Below are 22,664 nucleotides of genomic sequence, written 5' to 3' on the forward strand. Positions count from 1 at the left end.
CTTCCGATCAGAGGGGCCTAGGTTTTTACTCCATTTTATTTATGGTTCCTAAGTCCTCCGGAGGTTGGAGAGCTATTTTGGATTTAAAGAAACTAAACCTATTCATCAAATATAGGAAGTTTAAGATGCACTCCTTGCCTTCTATTTTGGCCGCCATCCACTCGGGAGATTTCATGTCTTCCTTGGACCTCACTGAGGCCTACCTTCACATTCCTATAGCCAAATGCCACAGAAAATTTTTACGTTTTTCTTTTCAAGGCAGGCATTTCCAGTATAGGGCGATGCCTTTTGGCCTCTCCTCGGCCCCTCGGGTCTTTACAAAACTCTTGGGGTCCCTGGCGGCCTATATCCGGGCGTTTCCCACTCACATTTTATGTTATCTTGATGATATTTTGATTCATGGGAACTCCCTAGAGAAAGTGAAAACAGACCTTTCTGTTACCATGTCAGTCCTTCAGGACCATGGATTTTCCATCAATTTTGATAAAAGTCATCTCCAACCTTCCACATCCATTGCTCACCTGGGATCCATTATTGATTCAGAATCCTCCCAGGTGTTTCTCTCTCCCGAGAGAAAACTCAGTATAGTGGAGTTAATTTCTAAGATTTTATCTAACTCTTCAGTATCCATAGTCACTCTATCTTCCCTTTTGGGGAAGATGGTGTCATGCATAGGCATCATTCCCTGGGCTCGCCTTCATGCTAGGGAACTCCAGTGGCTCCTGTTACCTTTTCAGAGATCGGGGCACAGCAACTCAAATCGACGCATTGTCATCCCACTGAGTGTTCGCAGATCCTTCAAGTGGTGGAAGTCTCCGGCCATGGACAAAGGATCCCCGTTCAGGTGCCCGGATCAATTTGTCATCACCACAGATGCCAGTCTATCGGGATGGGGCGCCCACGCCCAGGGGATGATAGCCCAGGGCACGTGGTCCCCGGAGGAAGCTTCCAGGCCAATCAATTGGCTAGAGTTAAGAGCCGTTTCCCTGGCGCTGAAGCATTTCTCTCCTCGCATTCCCAACCGGCACGTTCTCATTCTCACCGACAACATTGCCACAAAAAGCCATATCTGCAGACAGGGGGGCACGAGATCCAAGGCTCTCATGAGGGAGGCCCTCAAGTTGGGCCTTTGGGCGGAAAAACATCTCCAGTCGCTCCTAGCCGATCACATCTCCGGGAGCCTCAACGTCCAGGCGGATTGGCTATCCCGAGCAACGATAGACCCAGGAGAGTGGAACCTCCATCAAGACCTGTTCCATCAAATCACCCTCAGATTCGGCCTACCAGTCCTGGATCTCTTCGCGACCAATGCGAACGCCCAACTCCCTCGCTTCTATGCCAGATTTCCATCCCCGGGAGCGGAAGCAATCAATGCCCTCCGGAGTCCATGGCCTCCAGGCCTACTCTACGCATTTCCTCCAATTCCAATCCTCCCGGACGTGATTCACAAGGTCCTCACCGAGAGGGCCCGAGTAATCTTAATCGCCCCTCATTGGCCCCGCCGGCCCTGGTTCGCGGATCTCCAACAGCTGTCCGTCCAGGACCCTTGGCGACTCCCCGTTTCGGGGGATATGCTGCGGCAGGGGGCCTCTTTCCATCCAGACCCGGAGTGGTTCCACCTCACCGCCTGGCTGTTATCAGGAGAGATTTAGAACTGCGTGGCCATGACCCCGAGTCAGTGGAGGTCATCTTAAAGGCCAGAAGGGGCTCGACCAATCGAATCTATGACCACACGTGGTCCAAGTTTCACCAGTGGTGTCTACAGGAAGGTTTCTCCCCTCTGTGCATCCCCATACACAGAATTATTTCCTTCCTTATGCAAGGCTTCCATAAAGGGCTTTCCACCAGCACCCTCCGGCGTCATCTGGCAGCCATTTCATCTGTCCTGGGGGGCCCCCGCAGACAGCCTCTCCGATCCTTCCCTGAAGTTCAGGAATTCCTCAAGGGCATAGCCAACCTCAGACCTTCCAAGGTCCACAGGTATCCATCCTGGGATTTGCCACGGGTTCTCCATTCCCTCACGCAGGCTCCATACGAACCCCTAAAATCGGCATCCCTCAGGTACCTATCCTTTAAGGTAGCTTTCCTGGTGGCTATTACCTCTGCCCGACGCATTTCGGAGCTGGCTGCCCTCTCAATCAGGCAGGACCTTTGTCAATTCCATCAGGACAAGGTAGTTTTGCGACTGGACCCCACCTTCTTACCCAAGGTCAGTTCCATGTTCCACAGATCTCAGGATATTGTCCTACCTTCCTTCTGCCTCCAACGAGACCATCCCTTGGCAATTAGATGGCACACCCTGGATCTCATCAGAGCGCTGAGAATATATATCCAACGCACAGGACCCTTTCGAAGGTCAGAAGCTCTTTTTGTAGCCTATCATCCCAGAGTCATGGGGGCCAAAGTGTCTTCAACAGTACTGGGCCGTTGGATCAGAGGGACTATATCTAAGGCCTATGAGTCGGCCTCCCTCTCCGTTCCAAGGAACATCACAGCGCATTCCACCAGGAGCGCGGCCACCTCGGCCGCTTGGGCGACTCAAGCCCCGTTGGAGGAGGTCTGCAAAGCAGCCACTTGGGCCTCGCCAAATTCCTTCATCAGGCACTACAAGATTGATTCTTACGCTTCAGCGGACGCTGCCTTCGGCAGAAGGGTACTCCAATCCGTTATCTCACACGATAGCAATCTAATCCCACCCTAGGGACCATCTATTGGGTATGTCCCATGTGACTGCTGGACCCGCTCCTTCAGTACGGAGAATAGGCGTTGATTGCTTACCTGAACGCCTCTTCTCGTACGGTGAGCGGGTACAGCAGTCACTTCCCGCCCTTGTATGTGTCTTCTTTTACCTTTCTATACCTTTCTTCCTCTAACAATGAGAGTTGAACACTACAGAGCTTCACAACTGAGCCTAGTCTATGGATTCGCGAATTCTGGGGAAGGGGCGGATCCGGCAAGCTTTTTTAATACTAGGCTCAGTTCCATCGGATTGGACGTGAGCAACCCATGTGACTGCTGTACCCGCTCACCGTACGAGAAGAGGCGTTCAGGTAAGCAATCAACGCCTATTTCCACCTTTCATTTTGAATCAGCTGCCCTAAATGTATTGAAGAATATATGGAAATCTTGTCTTAGAGAATAAAAAAGAAACAGTAGGGACTTAATTACTGCTGCACCTGAAAGGTTTTTTAAATCAACATAGCCTTTTTAAGAAAAAAAAAATTGGAATCATCAAGGCTGTTTTTGTTTTTATGAAACAAAAAATTGTATCCATTTTCTTACGATGTTAAGGGACATGTAGATAAGATGTAGTTTAGGAAACCGTGTGACGTATTGTTAGTTTGTAAGATGAGAGTTTACTGGTTTTGATCAGCTCTTAACCTGCACGTCAATGGAGTTAAAACACCTGGAGGCTTCACTTCAGAGCATATCCGCAAAGGTGGCGTCTTTTTGCCTTCATAAAGCAGAAACCTGCCTCTGAAGCACATCGTTTTGCTACCCCAGCTGGCGGGGCCAACAAAGCCTCAGCTCCCCCCCCCTCCGGCTCCCCCCCCCCCCCGTCTGTCCCGCTCACGCCACTCGCGCGGCTCTCCTTTGTCTCAACGAAGCGCGCAGCGAAGGCGGGGCGGCCGAGTCCGCGTCAGCCTCGAGCTCCGCAACCTGTTCTCCCCGCGCGCGCTGGCCTGAGGAGGCGGGGCTTGGCTGCAGACCCCGCCCCCCGCGGTGGCCTTGCCAGCCCCTGCCAGTCGCCGAGGGAGACCGGGCACAAGCCGGCTAGCTGGCAGGCAGGCAGGCAAAGGCGCGCCTTCTTGGACGTTCGCGCTTTGCTGTCGTAGCAGACGGGGCTGCAGCGGCAGAGCTCCCTCGGCCCCGTAGGCGGGAATGGCGTCTTCGCCGGCTCGAGAGCTCACGCAAAACCCCTTGCAGAAGATCTGGGTGCCCTACAGCAATGGGCTCCCGGCGAACCATAGCGCTCAACGCGGCGGTGAGTGGCGGGGTCGAAGACTTGATGTGAGCTGAGATGGAGAAGGAGGGGGGTGGGCGGCGGATAGGAGAGTCAGGGCGCTGGAGTTGCAGCACCCCGGTGCGGATGTTGGGTGAAGTATATGGAAGCAGGGCTTGGAAGCGGAGGCCTGGCGGTCATTCCCACACACACACGCACACGCACCCATGAAAGACATGCCGGTGCCGCGTTGATTGAGAGGGAGTTGCTTTCCTCCTTGCTGTCAAAGCCTCTTGTAAGACACGGAGAATTCCCGTTGGATTTGGAAAAGGAGACAGCTAGGAAGTGAGGACCCTGGGTGCCCCTTTTGGTGGTGGCCTAATGATTTTGCAGCACCTGCTACTTTTATGAGAATAGCTCAGGTATGGCATGGTATGCGAGGCATCTTTAAAATGCCATTGCGCAACACTGAAGAGTTGCAAAAGCCAATTTGAAAGAACCACAGGTGGTTTCTTGACATCTCACCCACTGACGATTGCAATGATATTGATGAATTTCCAGCTCTTTCCTTTTGTACTTAGTCACTGCTGCAATACAGTACATGTATGTTTTTTTCTCACACACAAGGTATCTTTCCAATGAAGTAATGATAATAAAAAACCCAGGTGGGTAGTAAAATGTATGTTGATATGCAAATAATTTCATTTTTAACAGCAGTTTTATAATGACTTGTGAGCCTCCCTGAGTCCCTAGGGAGTTGGGCAGCATAGAAATTTAAATAAATAAATAAATATCATAATTACTAGTATGACTGTTCATTTAGTGATTCATTTGCCGATGCATACAGTTTCTTGGATGACAAATGTATTATTAATATTAAATAACAGCGAAACCTTCACCTAACTGAATTTATGAGACTTCAAGTTAAGATTTGGGGAAACTTACAAAATGAACTAGTGTAATCTCTCAGGTTGAGAACAATTTACCTGGGTTTGTACTTAATACTGCTAACCTTTGCATATTAATCATGTTCCTAGTTCAGATATGTTCAGATAGTACTAAGTAGAATGTGGTTCTGAATGTGCATGGAATATGATAACATTGGTAAAGGTGCTTCTAGAAAATATTGGGCAGAAAGGGAGAAACAATGCATTTTTAAATTATATACGGGAAAAGTAGAAGAGAAATAAATAAATTGTAGAGAAAGCTGCTTGTTTGTTCAAATAGACTTATGATTCATTCACTTAAAAACAAGTAAAAACGAAGATCTGGAACAACATCTGAAGATGTGGCACTCATTGGATAACCTACCTGTATTGGGAAGTCAGAGACTGAATGTGTCTTTTTACAAGATGTGATTTGTAATAGCAGAGATAAATCCTTTTTTGATGGCAGAATGAAGGTTGTGCAGCCTAGGAAGATAATAGAAAACAGTGTTTCCCAACCTTGGCAACTTGAAGATATCTGGACTTCAACTCCCAGAATTCCCCAGCCAGTGGATTCTGGGAGTTGAAGTCCAAATATCTTCAAGTTGCCAAGGTTGGGAAACAAGGATAGAAAAGATATGGAGACCTTATATGGACTCTAATCTCAAATAAGATAAAAGTTGGCTTTTGGTCTACTGCTCTATGTCCATGCAGTAGGAAGAGCTGGAGGAAATATAGAGTTGAGCAGGAACAGTGTTTCAATTAAGAGCTCTTGCAGCTGAATATGTATACTTTAATTATGGTAAGGAATATGTATTGATGTTTATAGACAGCCTTTAGATCCTGTATACAAGGTAATGTTTCCATTTGCATCTGAATTGTCAATATAGGATGTAGCTGGTTGAATCAATACCTGAAAGCATATTTCAATGTGTTCTGTGCTGATAAAAAGATGTCATCGTGTGTCAAAAATAAATGTGGTGGTTTTGTGCTGAGTGAGTTTACATATGAATGGCTATGCATGTAGCTGTTAGGGGTTTTGAGTTTTGGCTTGGTAGTTCTCTTCTTTGTAAAACGATTAAATCCATGACCAGCCTCCTGCTTTGAGTTTTGTACCGTACCAGACACAGAATATTGAAAAACTTCTAAAGAAAAATTAGTATTTTTTTCGGATAATTCTTTACCAGTAGTAAGATGCCACCCTGAGTCCTTCGGGAGTGGGCAGCATTCCAATTCAATTAAATAAATAAAAAAGTTTTGCCCCATAGTTACCTCATTCGGGATCTAAAAGCTATGTGGCATCCAAAGGTGAAGTATTATGCAGTCTGTATGTTTGTATAGGCATGGCTGTAGCTTTGAATTGCCCTCTACTTAGATAATATTCTGTCAGATAACAATTATAGATTTATTTAGTTTCACAATGCCTCCCCCCCCCAAAAAAAATCACAAATAGAAATTAACATTAATTATTTTTTCTTTTCTTTTTTTACTATGCATTAAGTTAGAAGCAGTCATACTTCTAAATAATTTGAATTAATATCACCCGGCACTTAGCTATAAAACTCTGAATGTTATTTGGATTTTAAACTATAGTTTCATGACACAGGAACAAACTAGAGTTTACCATTAGAGCAGGGGTTTCCAATCATTCCTATACCCCACAACCCCTAGAATGCTTCTGATATATTCTTGTACCCCTTACAAAAGTAAATAATCATATGCATATAATTATACATTGCTATATACACTATACACTATAATTTTGAAACTTCTAAATCCAAGTTTTCGCAGGCCCTGGAATATAGTCTTGCACCCCCCAGGGGGTGCAAACAACCCCAATTGGGAACCCCTGCATTAGAGAAATAACTAGTGCAGGTCTGAAAAGAAGATGGCTAGTAAGTAGATCACATATTTTTGATAGACCTTAATATTTTATTTGTACAGAATATTTAATGATGATTACATTTATAATGCTTTATTTGATGTTGGATTGTTTTGAGCACAAATCATAATACTACCTTTCCAATGTGGGAGAAAATGATGTGTTCCAGAATTTATTAATCTAGTAAAATAAAATTTAAAAATCATTCAGCATCCCAAAGGCCATTCAGTTTTGATTCAATGGTGGGGAAAGTCCAGCAGCAGGAATAATAGATGTGTTAAAATTTCCTGTTAGTTGCTCTGGAGTTTAGATGGATGAGCTGAATATAGTATCATGTATGACAAGTTGACCTATTTATGTATCCTGCTGTGGCATCTGCTTTACATGCAGTAAATGTACACTATAAATGACATAGATGCACATTAATATTTAAAAATAATTGAAAATTATGTAATGGTTTTTTCCCCATGTATTCAAAATGACTGCCTTTCTCAAAAGCACGTCTCAGGGGAAAAAACAATAAAAAAATAGTTTCTGGGTGATTTAGTATGTTCACAATATACCTAGGTACCATAAATCTTTTTTTATCATGCTTTTAAGTATGTCTTAATTATAGAAATAGGCAGCATAGAAATTTGAACAAATAAATAAAAAATATTGTTTTTGTTACACATATACCATATTTTTATGGTGTATAAGACACACCTTCCTCCTCCCCAAAAGAGGGTGAAAATGTTGGTGCATCTTATATACTGAATATAACCATTTTTGCCCCCAACCCAAAATCCTGCCTTGCATCCCATTTTTGCGAAAAACAGGTGTGCAGAGGGTTTGGGAGGCCCACAAAGTGCTTCTGGCAGCTGGGGGAACTCATCCCAAGACATTCTTTTTATACATGCATTTCACAACTTGCTCCCTACAGTCTCCACATATATCCATGTACATCTCAGATCTCTATCCTTCAGCTGCTTTCAGTTCCCTATTTCTCACAGTGTCAATGTTCTGACTCCTAATATATTTCAAAACTATGTACTTTGCAAAGTCACATTTCACAGCAACAGCTCAAATAGTTCTGATACACTTTGAAATCTTTCCATCTAAAACTTGCCTGCTATCTTTCTGAGATCTGTGGACTCTGATAATCCAATAGGCTATTTGTCTGTTTCTCACAGAAACCTTCCAAACTGGCGCTCCCTTTCTTGCTTCATATTCCTGTTATCTCTCTCACCACTTAAAGCAAGACTTTGTTAACACAAAAGGTGGGGCTCTGGAAGATCCTGTTGGACTATTAACCTTGGCCCTTCTCTTTTTGAGTCAAGGATTCTGAAGCAAAATGTGTGTGTGTGTGTGTGTGTGTATATAAATGTAAATGTACTTTTGTGTGTGTGTGCGCGCGCGCGTGTGTGTGCGCGTGTGTATATATATATATATATATATATATATATATATATATATATATATATATATATATATGTAGATTGTTCTGAGTTCGGGTTTTGCCCTGTGTAATATTTTGCATGTCTATGCGACGTTTCGGTGAAATCACATTCACCATCATCAGGCTAAAGTTCCAATCTTTGTGTTGTTGTAAAATGGAATGTTAGCAACTGTCATTTCTTCCTAGTATATAGTGTGGGGGTGGAGATTTGTTTTGAATGTAGCAAATAGATTGGGTGATTATGTTTCAGTGATCTGATTGGTTGGTGTAATCATGATTATTAGAAGGAATGACATGGAGATTTTTATGAAGTGTTTTGTTTAAGGCTGATTTCCAAATATCAAATTTCTAAAATCATAATTATTAGAAGGATTGACATGCTGATTATTATGAAGTAGATTATGTAGATTTTCACGGGTACAGGTATGACGGTCTTGGTATACAGTGATCCCCCGCTCGTTGCGAGGGTTCCGTTCCAGGACCCCCCGCAACGAGCGGGTTTTCGCGGAGTAGCGCTGCGGAAGTAAAAACACCATCTGCGCATGTGCAGATGGTGTTTTTACTCCCACAGCGCTAGCGAGGAGCCGAAGATTGGGGGCGGCGCGGCTGTTTGCCGCCGGCATGGAGGGCTTCCTAGCAGCCCCCCAAACCCAGGTTGGGGGTCCGGGGGGCGCTGGCTCTCGGCGCTTTCGAGCTGAGTCCGGGAGCGAATTCGCTCCCGGACTCAGCTCGAAAGCGCCGAGAACGAACGGCAAGGAACGGCCTGTCCACGCCGTTCATTCTCGCCGCTTTCGAGCTGAGTCCGGGAGCGAATTTGCTCCCGGACTCAGCTCGAAAGCGCCGAGAATGAACGGCGTGGGCGGGTGAAGGGCGGGCGGCAGCGAGGAGTTTGCGTGGGCGGTGGGGAAACTCCTCGCTGACGCCAGCAAGAGGGGGAAGACTCAGGGAAGCCGCCCAGCAGCTGATCTCCCGGTTGCCATCTACGCATGCGTGCCCACGGGCACGCATGCGTAGATGGTATTTTGACTTCCGGGTTGAAAAATAGCGAAGTACCCTGTTCGCAATGGTTGGGGACGCAATAAACGGGGGATCACTGTATTCGGGTTTCTTCCCATGTAGGATTTAGAAATTTCTGGCGACGTTTCGACGAGGTCCCACTCGTCATCTTCAGGCTGGTGCTTCTGTCCTTGTTCTAGGGCGAACACAGTGAGACCTGAGCTGCCACCAGTATTTATAGAAGGAAGGCAGCTCAGATCTCACTGTGTTCGCCCTAGAACAAGGAGAGAAGCACCAGCCTGAAGATGATGAGTGGGACCTCGTCGAAACGTTGCCAGGAAATCCTACACGGGAAGAAATATATGTATGTATGTATGTATGTATGTATGTATGTATATGTGTGTGTGTGTGTGTGTGTGTGTGTGTGTATGTATGTGTATATATATATATATATATATATATATATATATATATATATATATATGTGAAATGTTTTTATATATATAAATAGGGGGGGGGGGAGGAAACCATGCCTATCTATCTTATGGAAAGCAAATTTCAGAGGGAGCAGAGCATTAATTTGTATGAGATTAATCTTAGAACACTTTGCAAGCATTTCTTTAAAAGATAATCGCTTTGTTTTTATACACTGGATATTAATTTGTCTACGTTGCTATCATAACTTAGAAACAGCATGATAAGAGGAACCACTCAGTTGAGTTGAGGTACAAAGGCTACATATGGTATAAAAATAAGAAGTTTGGAAAAGCGGTGTCCTATTTATTTTAAGCACATTGTCAGTGTACAAAACAGAAAAACAAAAAAGCCCTGCTTGGATTAGGCTATAGTCCCATCTGGCCTCTCATTCTTTCTTACCCACTGACCAACTGTATGTATTTGAGATACTTACAAGCATCTATAGAGAGCAATAATTGCTGTAGGTTCCCTGCAGCTAGTATTTAAGGAATGCTGCTTACTATGTCAGGAGAAAATATCAAAGTCATCAATCAGACATTGTTGGCTTCATGTTTCACATACCTGTTCGGTCTCTTGGAAGCTTTGCGAATTTACCTGTATTGCCTTAACCAAATGAAGAAATATTTCCTTTGATCAAATGTGACTTCCCTTGTATGTAGATTCAGTGAGCAGGCTTTTCGTCCTGAAGAGATCGCAGCAAGTGTGTTGGTTATTTTGAGGGGACATCACATTTACACTGTTATGCAAGCTGTATACTCACTACTTTACATTATAGCTAAGTGTCATTTCTCCAGTGCTGTCACATGAAAATATAGACTTAAATATTTACAAAATGTGAGAAGTATACTCACTTCTGTGACCTTCTCTCTCTCTCTCTCTCTCTCTCTCTCTCTCTCTCTCTCTCTCTCTCTCTCTCTCTCTCTCTCTCCCTTTCCCTCTCTCTCTCTCTCTGTGTTATATGCATCTCAAAACTAGTGCATTTATCAGTGCTTTTCTTGCAATTGCTCTTTTGGATTTTCTAAATGCATGATTTTATTGCTAGTGATAAATTACTCAAAAACCAGTGTTGCCTAATGATTTCCAGTTTCTTAACTAAGTGGTTAAATATGGCTACCACATGTGTGATGCTCTCTCTCTCTCTCTCTCACACACACACCCTCTCTCTCTCTCTGTTTGTGTGTTTGTATGCCGCCCTATTCCTCAGACTCAGGTCGGCTCACAACAAAGTAATATACAATATGTAGAAATATAAATTTAAAACACAATAAAACCCCATTATCTTAAAAACCAATCACTCACATTCAAACAATCAGACATAAATTCAATTTGTTGACTAGGGGGCTAGATGTTGGACTTAGCAGCCCCAAGCCGGTTAGGTTCTTTAGGTTCTTACAGAAGGTGGGGAGGGTGGGGGCAGTAAGAATCTCTGGGGGGAGCTGGTTCCAGAGGGCCAGGGGCCCCAAAGAGAAGACTCTTCACCTAGGTCTTGCCAAATGATATTGTCTACCTGACAAGACCTGGAGAAGGGCAACTCTGTGGGACATGACCGGCCGCTGGGATACATGAGGCAGAAAACGGTCCCATCATATATATATATATATGGGGAACTCATCAAATTTGCAGATGACACCAAACTGGCAGGAATAGCCAACACTCTAGAAGATAGACTCAAGGTACAGAAAGATCTTGACAGACCTGAACATTGGGCACTATCTAACAAAATAAAATTCAGTGGTAAAAAAAGTAAGGTTCCACATTTAGGCAATAAAAACAAAATGCACAGGTATGCAGTCTATTGTACCTTGCTCAATAGTAGTAACTGTGAGAGATATCTTGGAGTCCTAGTGGACAACCATGAGCCAGTAGTGTGCAGCAGCTGCGAAAAAAGCCAACAGAGTTCTAGGCTGCATTAACAGAGGGATGGAATCACAATCATGTGAAGTGTTAATACCACTTTATAAGGCCTTGGTAAGGCCACACTTGGAATATACTGCATTCAGTTTTGGTGGCCACGATGTAAAAAGGTTGTTGAGACTGTAGAAAGAGTGCAGAGAAGAGCAACAAAGATGATTAAGGGACTGGAGGCTATAAAAAACGGTTGCATGAATTAGGTATGTCTAGTTTAATGAAAAGAAGGACCAGGGAAGACATGATAGCACTGTTCCAATATCTCAAGGGCTACCACAAAGAAGAGGGAGTCAGACTATTCTGCAAAGCACCTGAGGGTAGAATAAGAAACAATGGGTGGAAACTAATCAAGGAGAGAAGTAACTTAGAACAGTTAGAACAATTTATCCGTGGAACAGTTTGCCTCCAGAAGTTGTAAATGCTTCAACCCTGGAAGTTTTAAAGAAAATGTTGATAACCATTTGTCTGAAGTGGTGTAGGGCTTCCTGCTTACACACTATGCACCCATCCACACACACACACACACGCAGTTACTAAATACCAGAAACGTGAGAAATCTTTTTACTGACACTTGATGGCCATCTGTATTTTTAGTTCTAACTTGACACCATTGAAAGAAAGAATGGCACAAAATGTGCTTGGTAGTTTTACATTGCATTATAGTAGAAATGATTAATTCCGTCTGCTGGTAGACTGGCCATTGGAATCAGGAGGAAGAACTGATTTTCTCAAAATCTTCAGAGGTTTGGTGCATCATTTTGAAGAGGATCTGAAGAGAAAGGAAAAAGAAGGAAATCCCACTGCATAAAAAAATCATAGTAAAGTTAGATTAATTTGTAAAGAGTTTAATAAAATATTTATCAGCATTAGTTTGTCTGTGCTGGAAGGGGAAGAAGGTTCTGATTGTTATGTAAGATGAGTTTATATAATGCAGGGATTTATGTGGTATTTTAATGTGTGTTTTAGTGTTTACGTATTTTTCTTGTTTTAGATTACGGTAATTAGAAATTTTTGTCTTTTGGATACTCTTTGGAGGCATCTTAGTAGTAGGTGGATCTAAGCCACAAATACATAGCTCCTCTTTTGAGGGTGCATTTATCTTCCCCATCTTTTTTGAGATCTTTTTTTTTTTTACTTTGTTCCAGGTTCCTTTGTCAGGGAACATATTTTGATGAGGGTCAATTAGATATGGGGCTAAATGTAGCCTCGTGGTCATAAGTTGATCCATATTGTATATAGAAACATTACTACTTATTTTTATAGTGTTTATACATTTGAATCCTTTTCTGAAAAATGCAGTAGAAGTGTCATAGCGTTATTAAAGATAAACCATGTAAGATTAGTGCTTTAATGGGGGAGCTGTAACTGTTTCACATATGCATTAGAAAAAACAAAGCAGTTCCTTCTATGCCAGTGACATTAATACACTATTGGTGAATCATGATAGAAATTATATTTTTTATTTTTCCATTCTGCCCCTTTCATTTCCTCTGTCCATAAGCCATCTTAGAAATGGTGAAAATTAAAGAAAGTGAATCCACCAATGAAGTACAAGCAAACTTGTACAAACCAGATAATTTCTGGTTGTAATATGCCACCAGATTTCTTTAAAAAGCTGATGTCTCAAAGTTTGGGCTAATAAAAAGTGTTTTCCAGTTAACTTTTTTCCACTTGTTATGAACATCAGCAAATGAATGGGCTGAGACACTGTCTGATTTGCAGTGTTCTTAAATTTTTACATTAGTTTTTGGGGAATAACTGACTTTAGGAATAATATTGCCTTTTTTATTTTTACAAAACAAGAGTAATAATTACTGTGGTAATAAATGTAGAATATTTCATTTCATTTTTCATTTTATTGGATTTGTATGCCGCCCCTCTCCGTAGACTCGGGGCGGCTAACAACAGTAATAAAAACAATGTGCGACAATCCAATACTAAAGAAGCTAAAAACCCTTATTTTAAAAACCAGTCATACATACAATATATATTTCATAAGCATATTATTTTTTATTTATTGAAAATATTTATATGGATAACTATCTTAATCAATCCTCAAGTGAGTTTTACTTCTGCCATTTTTGTTGTTGTTCAGTCGCTAAGTCATGTCTGACTTTTTGTGACTGCATGAATCTTTCAAAGATTCTTTTTCAGGTACAATGCATAAGAGTAATTGGCAGGGATAAAGAGTATTTGGCAGGAAGTAAATTATATATCACAGCTGTCTTGACTAACTGAAAAAAAAATGAAGCTGAATATGTCCAAGGTTAATCTTGCAGGATCCAATCTGGGTCAGTCACTGGGACCAGAGGTTTTGTCTTCCGAGCTTTCGGACTTATGCTGGAGCCCGTTTCAGGGAACTTCTTGATTCTGGAAAAAAAATTCAAGGGGATGCAGTACTTCAGGAATAGATGAAACTTGTGAATGGGTTTCTGAAGTTGATTTCAGAATAACTGTAAAAGTATTTGTGGACCTAGTGATTTGGGCTCTTCAGGCTCTGGGCTCTACCTGGAGTGCTATTATTCCCATAAAAAGATGCAACTATTTCCTAATTTAGTCTTCAGATCTATGACTGATACTCTTGTTTTTCATGAACACTAACTGTACCATTTTTTTTACAGTATGCATGACAAACTGTCCTACCCTGATTGTAATGGTTGGCCTTCCAGCAAGAGGAAAAACGTACATATCAAAAAAATTGACCCGCTACTTAAATTGGATTGGAGTGCCTACAAAAGGTGAGTGCTATCACAACAGGGATTTAACCAAAATTTAGGTAAGAATAGTTCCCATACATACATACATACAGAATACAGAATCATACATACACGCATGCATACATAATCAGAATGCTAAATATATATATTTGGAGGTAATGAACTTGTAGATGACCCTCACTCTGTCAAAGACCTTGGAGTACTCATACCCAATGACCTAAGTGGCAGAATCTAAAGATTCAGGATAGATAGATATTGATGTTTGGTTAACTAAGGTAAAATAAATTATTGGCTAAAGGCGTTATTACTGTTATTTTTTATCCAAAAATGTCACTAGTACCATGCTTAACCAATTTTTAAAAAGTTGGTTCTATGTGCTGAAGAGTTTTCAATTAAAAATAAGGAAAGAAAAATGGAAGCAAATAGAAAAGGAAGCTAATATAGTTTGTTTTCAGTTCTATGTACCTAGATATCACAGATTTAAGCTGTAAGGCATTGTAAGAGTTAGCTAAAAGCTTCACAGGAAAAAAATTGACCTGAGAAGAACTGGGGGGGAAAAGTAGGGCCATTCACAGCTTCCTATACATAAACAATATTTAGGGTATAATTGTAAAGTGATCTTGTTTCAAGCTTATACTCCAAAGGTTCTTTTTCAAGAGACAACTGAACTTTCTGGTTTTCTTTGAAGATGTTTTGATTCTTATCCAAGAAGTTTATTCAGCTCTTGAAAAAGCACCTTTGGGACAATCATGACCTAGATGACTGAGAATCTCCATAGACTTTCAACATGATAATGTATATAAGTGTTTTGGCTACTACGTTTTGGTTTCTATGTTTCTACTTGAAATAACTTACACTTTAATTAGTGGCAGCGCTAAGATGTGTCTGTACATCTTATCCTATAAATGTACTTATCCTATAAATGTAAACTATAGAAGAAAATTTAAAACTTAATTTTCCTCCTTGACTTTTCTACACAGAGTTTAATGTTGGTCAGTACCGTCGAGATTTGGTAAAAACATACAAGTCTTTTGAATTCTTCTTGCCAGACAATAAAGAAGCCCTGAAAATCCGAAAGTAAGTTGGTCATGTGCCACTTTTTGTTGGCATCATGTTGCTGTTTTGATCTAAAGTTACATTGATGTTAGTGAATTAGAAAACAGCTGATCCTGTTGGTTGTTTCTACCAAGTTGGGAAAGTAGGATAGCTGTTTTGAGAGATGCATGGTTCAATCTTACGTTTTCTTCCTGTAGTCGTTGTTTTAATTTTATTTTCCATAACCTGTGAAATAGAGGAAGCACGCAATTTGCTCTAGCATCCCTGAACCGTGTCCTTTAAGTGCTTTTGCATATAAGGTTGAGTCCTGTTTTGTGTACAGTCTTTTAATAATGCCAGAAATAGCCCTGTGTACTTGTAACTACAAAGTCTTGTCAGGGGTATAACCAGGGTGTTGTCTCTTCTTTTTAAGAAAGTGTGCCTTAGCAGCACTAAATGATGTCCAGCGATATCTTTGTGAAGAAAACGGGCATGTGGCAGTAAGTGTTCTATGGTGCATTGCTAAACAAATAACAACAACAACAACAACAGAGTTGGAAGGAAATACTAGAGACAGTTTTTCCCAGGGTTTTGAAGTGGTGGCTTTCAAATTCCATAAGCTTCTAAATTTTGTTTTTGAAAATTTTAGAAATATATGGGAACAGAATGACATAAAATAGGCAGAACGTCATATCTATTTTATTTGTAGTTTTTGTGTATAATCTTAGTTTGAGATGAGGAATTTCATGAATCTTGAGACCATGTGAGGTAACAATTCTGTTTTTGTATCTTATAGCACATTCATAGCAAAATTGTGTTATGTAGAATATAGTTATATCCAGTTAGGATATAGTTGTATTGAACAGATCTAATCTGTCATTTTATTCATGATAACACTTCCAAATATTTGTGGCAGCCATGTTTGGGAAAATTAATATGTCAGCAAATACACATTTAATTGTGCTATTTGTTCTGATTGCCATTAGTATACATATGGAAGGTGTATGTACCTATATACTATGGATAACCATACAGTAGTTGCTAAAATATTTATGACAAAGCTGTTACATTTTATTAATGATACATGAAATATTATTAAAAGATATATATTTTTCCACTGATGTACCATTGACTCATGTATTGTTTCATCTAGGTTTTTGATGCTACAAATACTACAAGGGAACGTAGAGACACCATATATAAGTTCGGTGAAGAAAATGGATTTAAGGTTAGTTGAGTAAAGATGCTAAAATTATTTAGTCATAGGATATCCAAAATGTTTGTTCTAAATAATAGACTGATTGCAAAGAAACTGAGTATAACTGCAGATAAAAAGTATTAGCTGTAAAAAAAAACCCACCTCAATTTTCTGGTAAATTATGCTTATAATTTATTCTGTAATTTTAATACTACGATTAACAGTAACTATTAACAATAGTTTTTGTTGCTAGTTAATATGAAAGAAGATGCTGTTGTGATTAGAAATGCTCACTTTTAAGACAGCAGGCATGCACCATTAATTGTCTTGTTAATTTCATGTATTTTTGACAGGGAATAAGAGAGATAGCCATGTTTCATTGATTTACTCCTCTAGAAGGATACAGTGTATGGAATTTTCTTCAAAATAATTTCTGTTGCATGACAATTAAAGTACCTTTATCCTATTTAAATATTACTCTAGGGGTCAGAAGTAGAAAGAGCAGAAGTAGTAGAGAAAGAGACATTTCCTTTCTGTGTGGCATAAACTGTAAATCCAGAATGCCTAGATTCCAAATGTCTTCATTAAACCCATACTACAAGAATTAGTTCAGAAAAAGACCAGCGGATGTGTAACATACTACAATTACATTATAATAATTATACTAAAACAAGTTCGTATGATTAGTTTTGAACTATGCTGAAGTCAGATCATAAGCAAAGTTGTTGTTTTATTTATTGACTACTTTGCTTAACAATCAGCTAGCTGATTCCAATTGTGGATATTAAACAAGAACTACAATTTGTTTTATTGTACAGCCACTCTATTTTACGTTTGAGTAAGTCGACGCCTACTTTGCATTTTTTTAGAAAGTGAAAAATATTGTGTAAAGTTCCAACATCAATGTTCTTCCTGTTTGGCTTACAGACTTTTTTTGTGGAGTCAGTATGCGTTGATCCTGAGGTTATTGCTGCAAATATTGTGGTGAGTTGTAACTTCTGTTTATGTTAAAATGTTTGTGCTCAGTTTACTTCCCAGAACCACTGAATCTGGCCTAGCGGCTTCACTTTCTGCCATATTCAAGTAAAAAAACTTTTAAATGTTATATATACTGTAACATACCATATTTTTTGGAGTATATTTTTGGGGAGGAAAAGAATCTACTTATCAGGTATTAATCTGGCTAGCATCCTTAGTCTGATCAGCTTCAGCACATTATTTTATCCCCTGGTTAGGGCTGAAAAAGCCTTTTTCAGAGGGAGTAGAAATGAAAACAAACCTGCAAAGACTTAGGGCTAGAAAAAACCTTCAGAGGGAGTAGGAAGCCGGGAAGATCATAAGCAACTAGGTATGGTTAGGAAAAAAAGCTTCGAAAAAGCTACATTCCGAGTATAAGATGCACCCAAATTTTCAGCCTCTTTTAGGGAGGAAAAAGGTGCATCTTATACTTATAATTTTGAAAAATACGGTATTTCCCTTCTGTATTGATTTCCCATTAAGGTTTGTTTTTAAACTGTGAATTACAGTTTAAAAAATAATCTACAAACCTTGTCCTGACTGGCTGAACTTTCCAGGTTTTCTTCCCAAGCATTCTTGCATTCACTAGGGATTGAATTTTTGGAAACTGGCTTGCAAAATACATTTTTTTAAACCAGTGAACTGTACCTCCTTTCAAGAAATGCAAAAGACAAACTAACCATAGAATTGCAGAACAAGCCTTGGAGGAGTATGGGAATATTATTTCTCAATCACCAAACTATATAAATTTATTTATTTATATAATGTATGGCATCTACAGATCACTGATACAAAAATTTAGTTTAAATAAATCAAATATGTATACATATATGATATGTGGACAATACAATATAGAACATAATATATTAAATTAAGGCTATGGAAATGAAAAGAATTAACAAAAGTGTCAGACTTTTGTTAATAATGTAATAATGTGGAGGGTAAATTATGATCATAGTTTACCACCCACATTATTTTTTCTGCTGATATTTAATTTGTACATTTCCCCTAAATTGTTGAAGTATAAGTTAGGTCTCTCTTTTAAATTTAGTTTTTTCTATTTATAACACAGAATATAGGAAAGCATTATACACCTAACTGATTTCTTCTATAACATTTAGATATTTCTTTGTTCTGTGATTTCCTAGCAAGTGAAATTAGGCAGTCCTGATTATGTTGACTGTGCTAGTGATGAAGCTACAGAGGACTTTATGAAAAGAATTGAGTGTTACAAGAATTCATATGAGACGTTGGATGAAAATCTAGACAAGTAAGTGACTATTTCAATTTTAATTAAATAATAATAATATGGTACCTTAAGGTTTTATCCATTTAACTATAATAAGTTTTAGGGGAACACATCTTAGATGAAATATATAAATTAATGTGAGAGAGATGATAAGAAAGGATTTTTTTTTAAAAAAATGGGATAGTGATGAGAATAAGCAGAAATGCTTTTAGTATTAGAAGGCAGAGACAGAGTTGTGAGATAAAGCAGGTCAAAAACAGAGGTGGGTTCCTCCCAGTTCAAACCTGATTGCCCAAATCAGTAGCAACCCGCTGGTGACATCACAGTGGTGTGTGGTTTGGTCAGTGCTGGTTCATGGGCACCACTATCTTTTATTTGGATTTTTTTCTGATTTTTTTTTACTGTTCCGAAGGGTTTTTCCCCCTGCTGGTGCTGCTTGAAAAAGGGCCTGCTACCTGCTTGCCCCTGGATTTGTACTTACCTTTATTCCTTTGCCCAAAGCAAAACATCGCAATGCGAACTGGTGGTGAAGGTAATTAGAACTCACCCTTGGTCATAAATAAAGCACAGGGACGTGTGCTTGTCAGTCCTGGGTAGCAAAATCAACAAGAACACTGTGGTCCTTTACTATGAGATATTTGTACTCCTGACAAATTTTATTACTTAATTGTTGATGTTTATGCTTTGCTTGAGATCTTGAATGAGGAAAAATGGGAAGGGAAAAGGGTTAAAGAACAAGTGAAATTCTATGATTGCCAAACAACCCCCCAACCCCCCCCTTCAAATGTGAAATAGTCACAGCATTTAACATGGGTATTTTGGACATTAATCATCACTATAATTTGAAAATAATTCCTGATCCACATTCAATCCATGACAAATGGTATTAAGTTTTCTGATTCAGTCTGATTTGTTCTTTTTCTTAAATAATGACCATCTTTTAGTTTTGTTTTATTTATTAAATTTATATGCCTTGAAGTACTGTTGAGATAAAAAGTTGAATATCCTGGGGATTTTTGCTCTTACCCAATGTTTAGAGTAAGAGCCAGTTTTTTATGCCCTTTCTGGAAGATTAGGAGGATGGAGGTGTGCCGAATACTAAGGTCGGATGAGATTGAGTGTTTTGCAGGGCAGAAGCCACTGTGGAAAAGACATACCTCCTAGGTTCCATTAGGAAGATAGAAACATATCTCAGAACATTACTGTTCTTGATGTCATCTCTCTGAGTATTTATCTTTTTATATGTAAAATTAAGTAACATTTGCTGATCGATGTGAGATAGAACTGAAAATGAGAAAATATATACTCCTGTAACATTGGGAATGTTATTATTGGCTTTTAAAATAAAATTCTGGCTAGTTTTTTCATTGTTGAATATGAACCATTTCAAACTGTTTCAGTGAATTCTCTTAGTTGCCTATAAAATCCTAGATGTCATAAGCTTATCTCTGGTCTTTCCAGGTGTCTTCTGCATGTTGTTATAGCCATAAAAAGATTAACTAGTAAATATATTCTCCTGGAGCCCTGTTTGCGATTGGTTGCTATGCTGCGTGGTTTGTAGTGGTAAAATTAATGTTTTTGTTCTTTTTTATAATCAGCTGATCTTTTATTTATTTATTTGATTTATAACATGCCTTTTTACTGTTGCAAGTGGCTAAACTGATATGACTCTTAAATTGTAATGGCATAATTTGAAAGAACACTCGGTTGTGGACATTTCCTTATATGGACTTGAACTGGTAGAGCCCAAGCCCAGATTTACCATGACACTGAGAATTCAGCTCTTCTGTGTGCTATATTAGGAGGTTTGCAAATAGTGTCATGCAATTTTTAGGTTATTTTCCCACATTCTCCTAAGTTATTTTATGGTTTCGACAAGTAACTGTAGTTGGTTTACAAAAGTAGTTGACTAATATCTATTACTTACTGGCTACACTCAACAGATAAAAGTCCTAGGAAAATTCTAGCTATGAAAACAGTGTTAATTTATACTAATGATAAAAAAATGCAGTAACATGGCTTGGGCAACAAACAGTGTTAATATATTAATTTCATGCTGTTGCTAACATAGTTGGATCTCGGAACTGAAATTTAGAGCATCAGCAAATGAGGTTCCTAGTTAATGATTCAGCCCAAAAAATAATCTGTCTGATAAAATAGCTTGAAATATCTATTTACAGAGATAAATCATCCTAACAAACACATTAAAAAAGTAAAGTAAACATAATTCACACCCACGTTTCCAAGAAATCTTGGCCTCTTTGCAGCCTAATTGTTTTTAATGCATGCCTCATTTCTAGGTAAACAAGGCATTATTTGTTACAATAGAAAATGACAGCCACAAGCTATATGAATTGACAAATTCTATATAGTATAAATAACATGGTTACTGTATATTTTGATATATAATACACACCTCCCCCCCCAAAAAAGATGGTGAAAATTTGATGCATATTATACATGTAGCTCCGACCAGCCACCCACACCATTTGGCTTCTGCCTTCCAGCAATTTGCTTCCTTGCAGCAAACAGCACAGAGCCTGATTAGCAAAAGCAACTGATTATCGGCCTTCCAACCATCAGCTGATTCAGGCTGCAGGCAATTGGCAATAGGCTATGGAAATCCCTGCAGCCTGAAACTATTAGCTGCTTGTGCTAAAACTGAAAGTAAAACTAAAACTACAAGGAGGCAAATTGCTGGGAGGTAGAGCAGAGGCAGATTTTTATTTTCTTATGCTAATCATGCTGTGCTGAAACTGGCTGTTTGCTGCAAGGGGGTAAATCAATAATATAAATGCCTATAAAATGTTAAAATTATTAGACTTATTTTTTAAAGACTGCTTTATTACTGTTCTAGACAAATAAGCAAAATGAAGAAGTTTTTTAAACTAAATGCTTGCTCTGAAGTGGTCCAATGCTTTTGTATCTTCTTTTAAATAGCAGATAATAACAATACTTCCAGAAAACCACATCAATTTTAAAAGCATCTGTACAAGTATAGTCTGAAATGTAACAGTGCCTTGTATAGTATTAAGTTAAGGCAACTGAGTTAGACCCTGACTTAGTCATGTTTGGAGTAGATCTATTTAAATAATTGGGAGGAGTTGGTGTGACTACATTTAAGAAAAGTTTCTGGCATTAATATACTGCCATAATGTACATTTCTCCAATTCTTTGCTATTTCCATGGGTGAGACACACATTCACAGAAATGCACAGCAGACAGTGTATGTAATTTGTACTGTTTGCTGTTTGCTGGGAGGCGAATTGCTGGGAGGCAGAGGAAGAATTTTTTCCCTTTTGTTTTCCTGCCCCAAAACTAAGGTCCGTCTTATACTCCGGTGCATCTTACACTCTGAAAAATATAGTAATTTGGAATTCTCTCGTCAGATCTTAGTTAACTGAAAATATAGTAAAATGCTGGATTAATAATAATAATAATAATAATAATAATAATAATAATAACAACAACAACAACAATAATAATTTACTATATTTGTATGCCGCCCCTCTCTTGCCAAGATTACTTACTGTATGTACAGTTAGCTATTTTTACTAATGTTCCAACCAGATTATATAATGTAAAATGAGTGTAAATAGACACATTGCATATTAACAAACATCCTAAGTGGAAAGAGGAAAGATGTCAGGCAAACAGGATAGCAGTTCAGAGAGAAAATGGGGTGGGTGAGTGCCCCAGATAGGTGCTGCAGGCATTAGAATGGGTGGTACAGGTAGACACCAGGGAATGTGGGGAAGTGGAGGGGCAGGACTGAGTGGCTGTAATTGCAGACTGGCCCAAATTGTGATCATTTGACTGGGGAAGAGGCAGATGAGGTGGCCAAAACTTCCAGGACTGGTTGCAAGTTCATTTTTTTG

At 39.5% G+C, this 22,664-nt stretch overlaps 1 protein-coding gene across 4 annotated transcripts in view; it reads left to right on the top strand.

The window, feature by feature from the left end:
* Window positions 1–22,664, top strand: part of PFKFB4 (6-phosphofructo-2-kinase/fructose-2,6-biphosphatase 4) — an 86,952-nt gene that overhangs the window by 47,590 nt on the left and 16,698 nt on the right. For 2 of the 4 annotated variants that reach the window (XM_070738621.1, XM_070738620.1), the window contains exons 2-7: window positions 14,192–14,308; window positions 15,268–15,364; window positions 15,756–15,822; window positions 16,476–16,550; window positions 17,448–17,504; window positions 18,686–18,807. In XM_070738621.1, coding sequence (XP_070594722.1) covers window positions 14,192–14,308; window positions 15,268–15,364; window positions 15,756–15,822; window positions 16,476–16,550; window positions 17,448–17,504; window positions 18,686–18,807 — 535 coding nt within the window. Of the gene's footprint in view, window positions 1–3,622; window positions 3,986–14,191; window positions 14,309–15,267; window positions 15,365–15,755; window positions 15,823–16,475; window positions 16,551–17,447; window positions 17,505–18,685; window positions 18,808–22,664 lie in introns of those variants that run through there. The other 2 variants (XM_070738618.1, XM_070738619.1) reach the window with 2 other exon arrangements.

Source organism: Erythrolamprus reginae, chromosome 2 (genome assembly GCF_031021105.1).
Source record: "Erythrolamprus reginae isolate rEryReg1 chromosome 2, rEryReg1.hap1, whole genome shotgun sequence".
In the NCBI taxonomy this organism is placed as follows: Eukaryota; Metazoa; Chordata; class Lepidosauria; order Squamata; family Dipsadidae; genus Erythrolamprus; species Erythrolamprus reginae.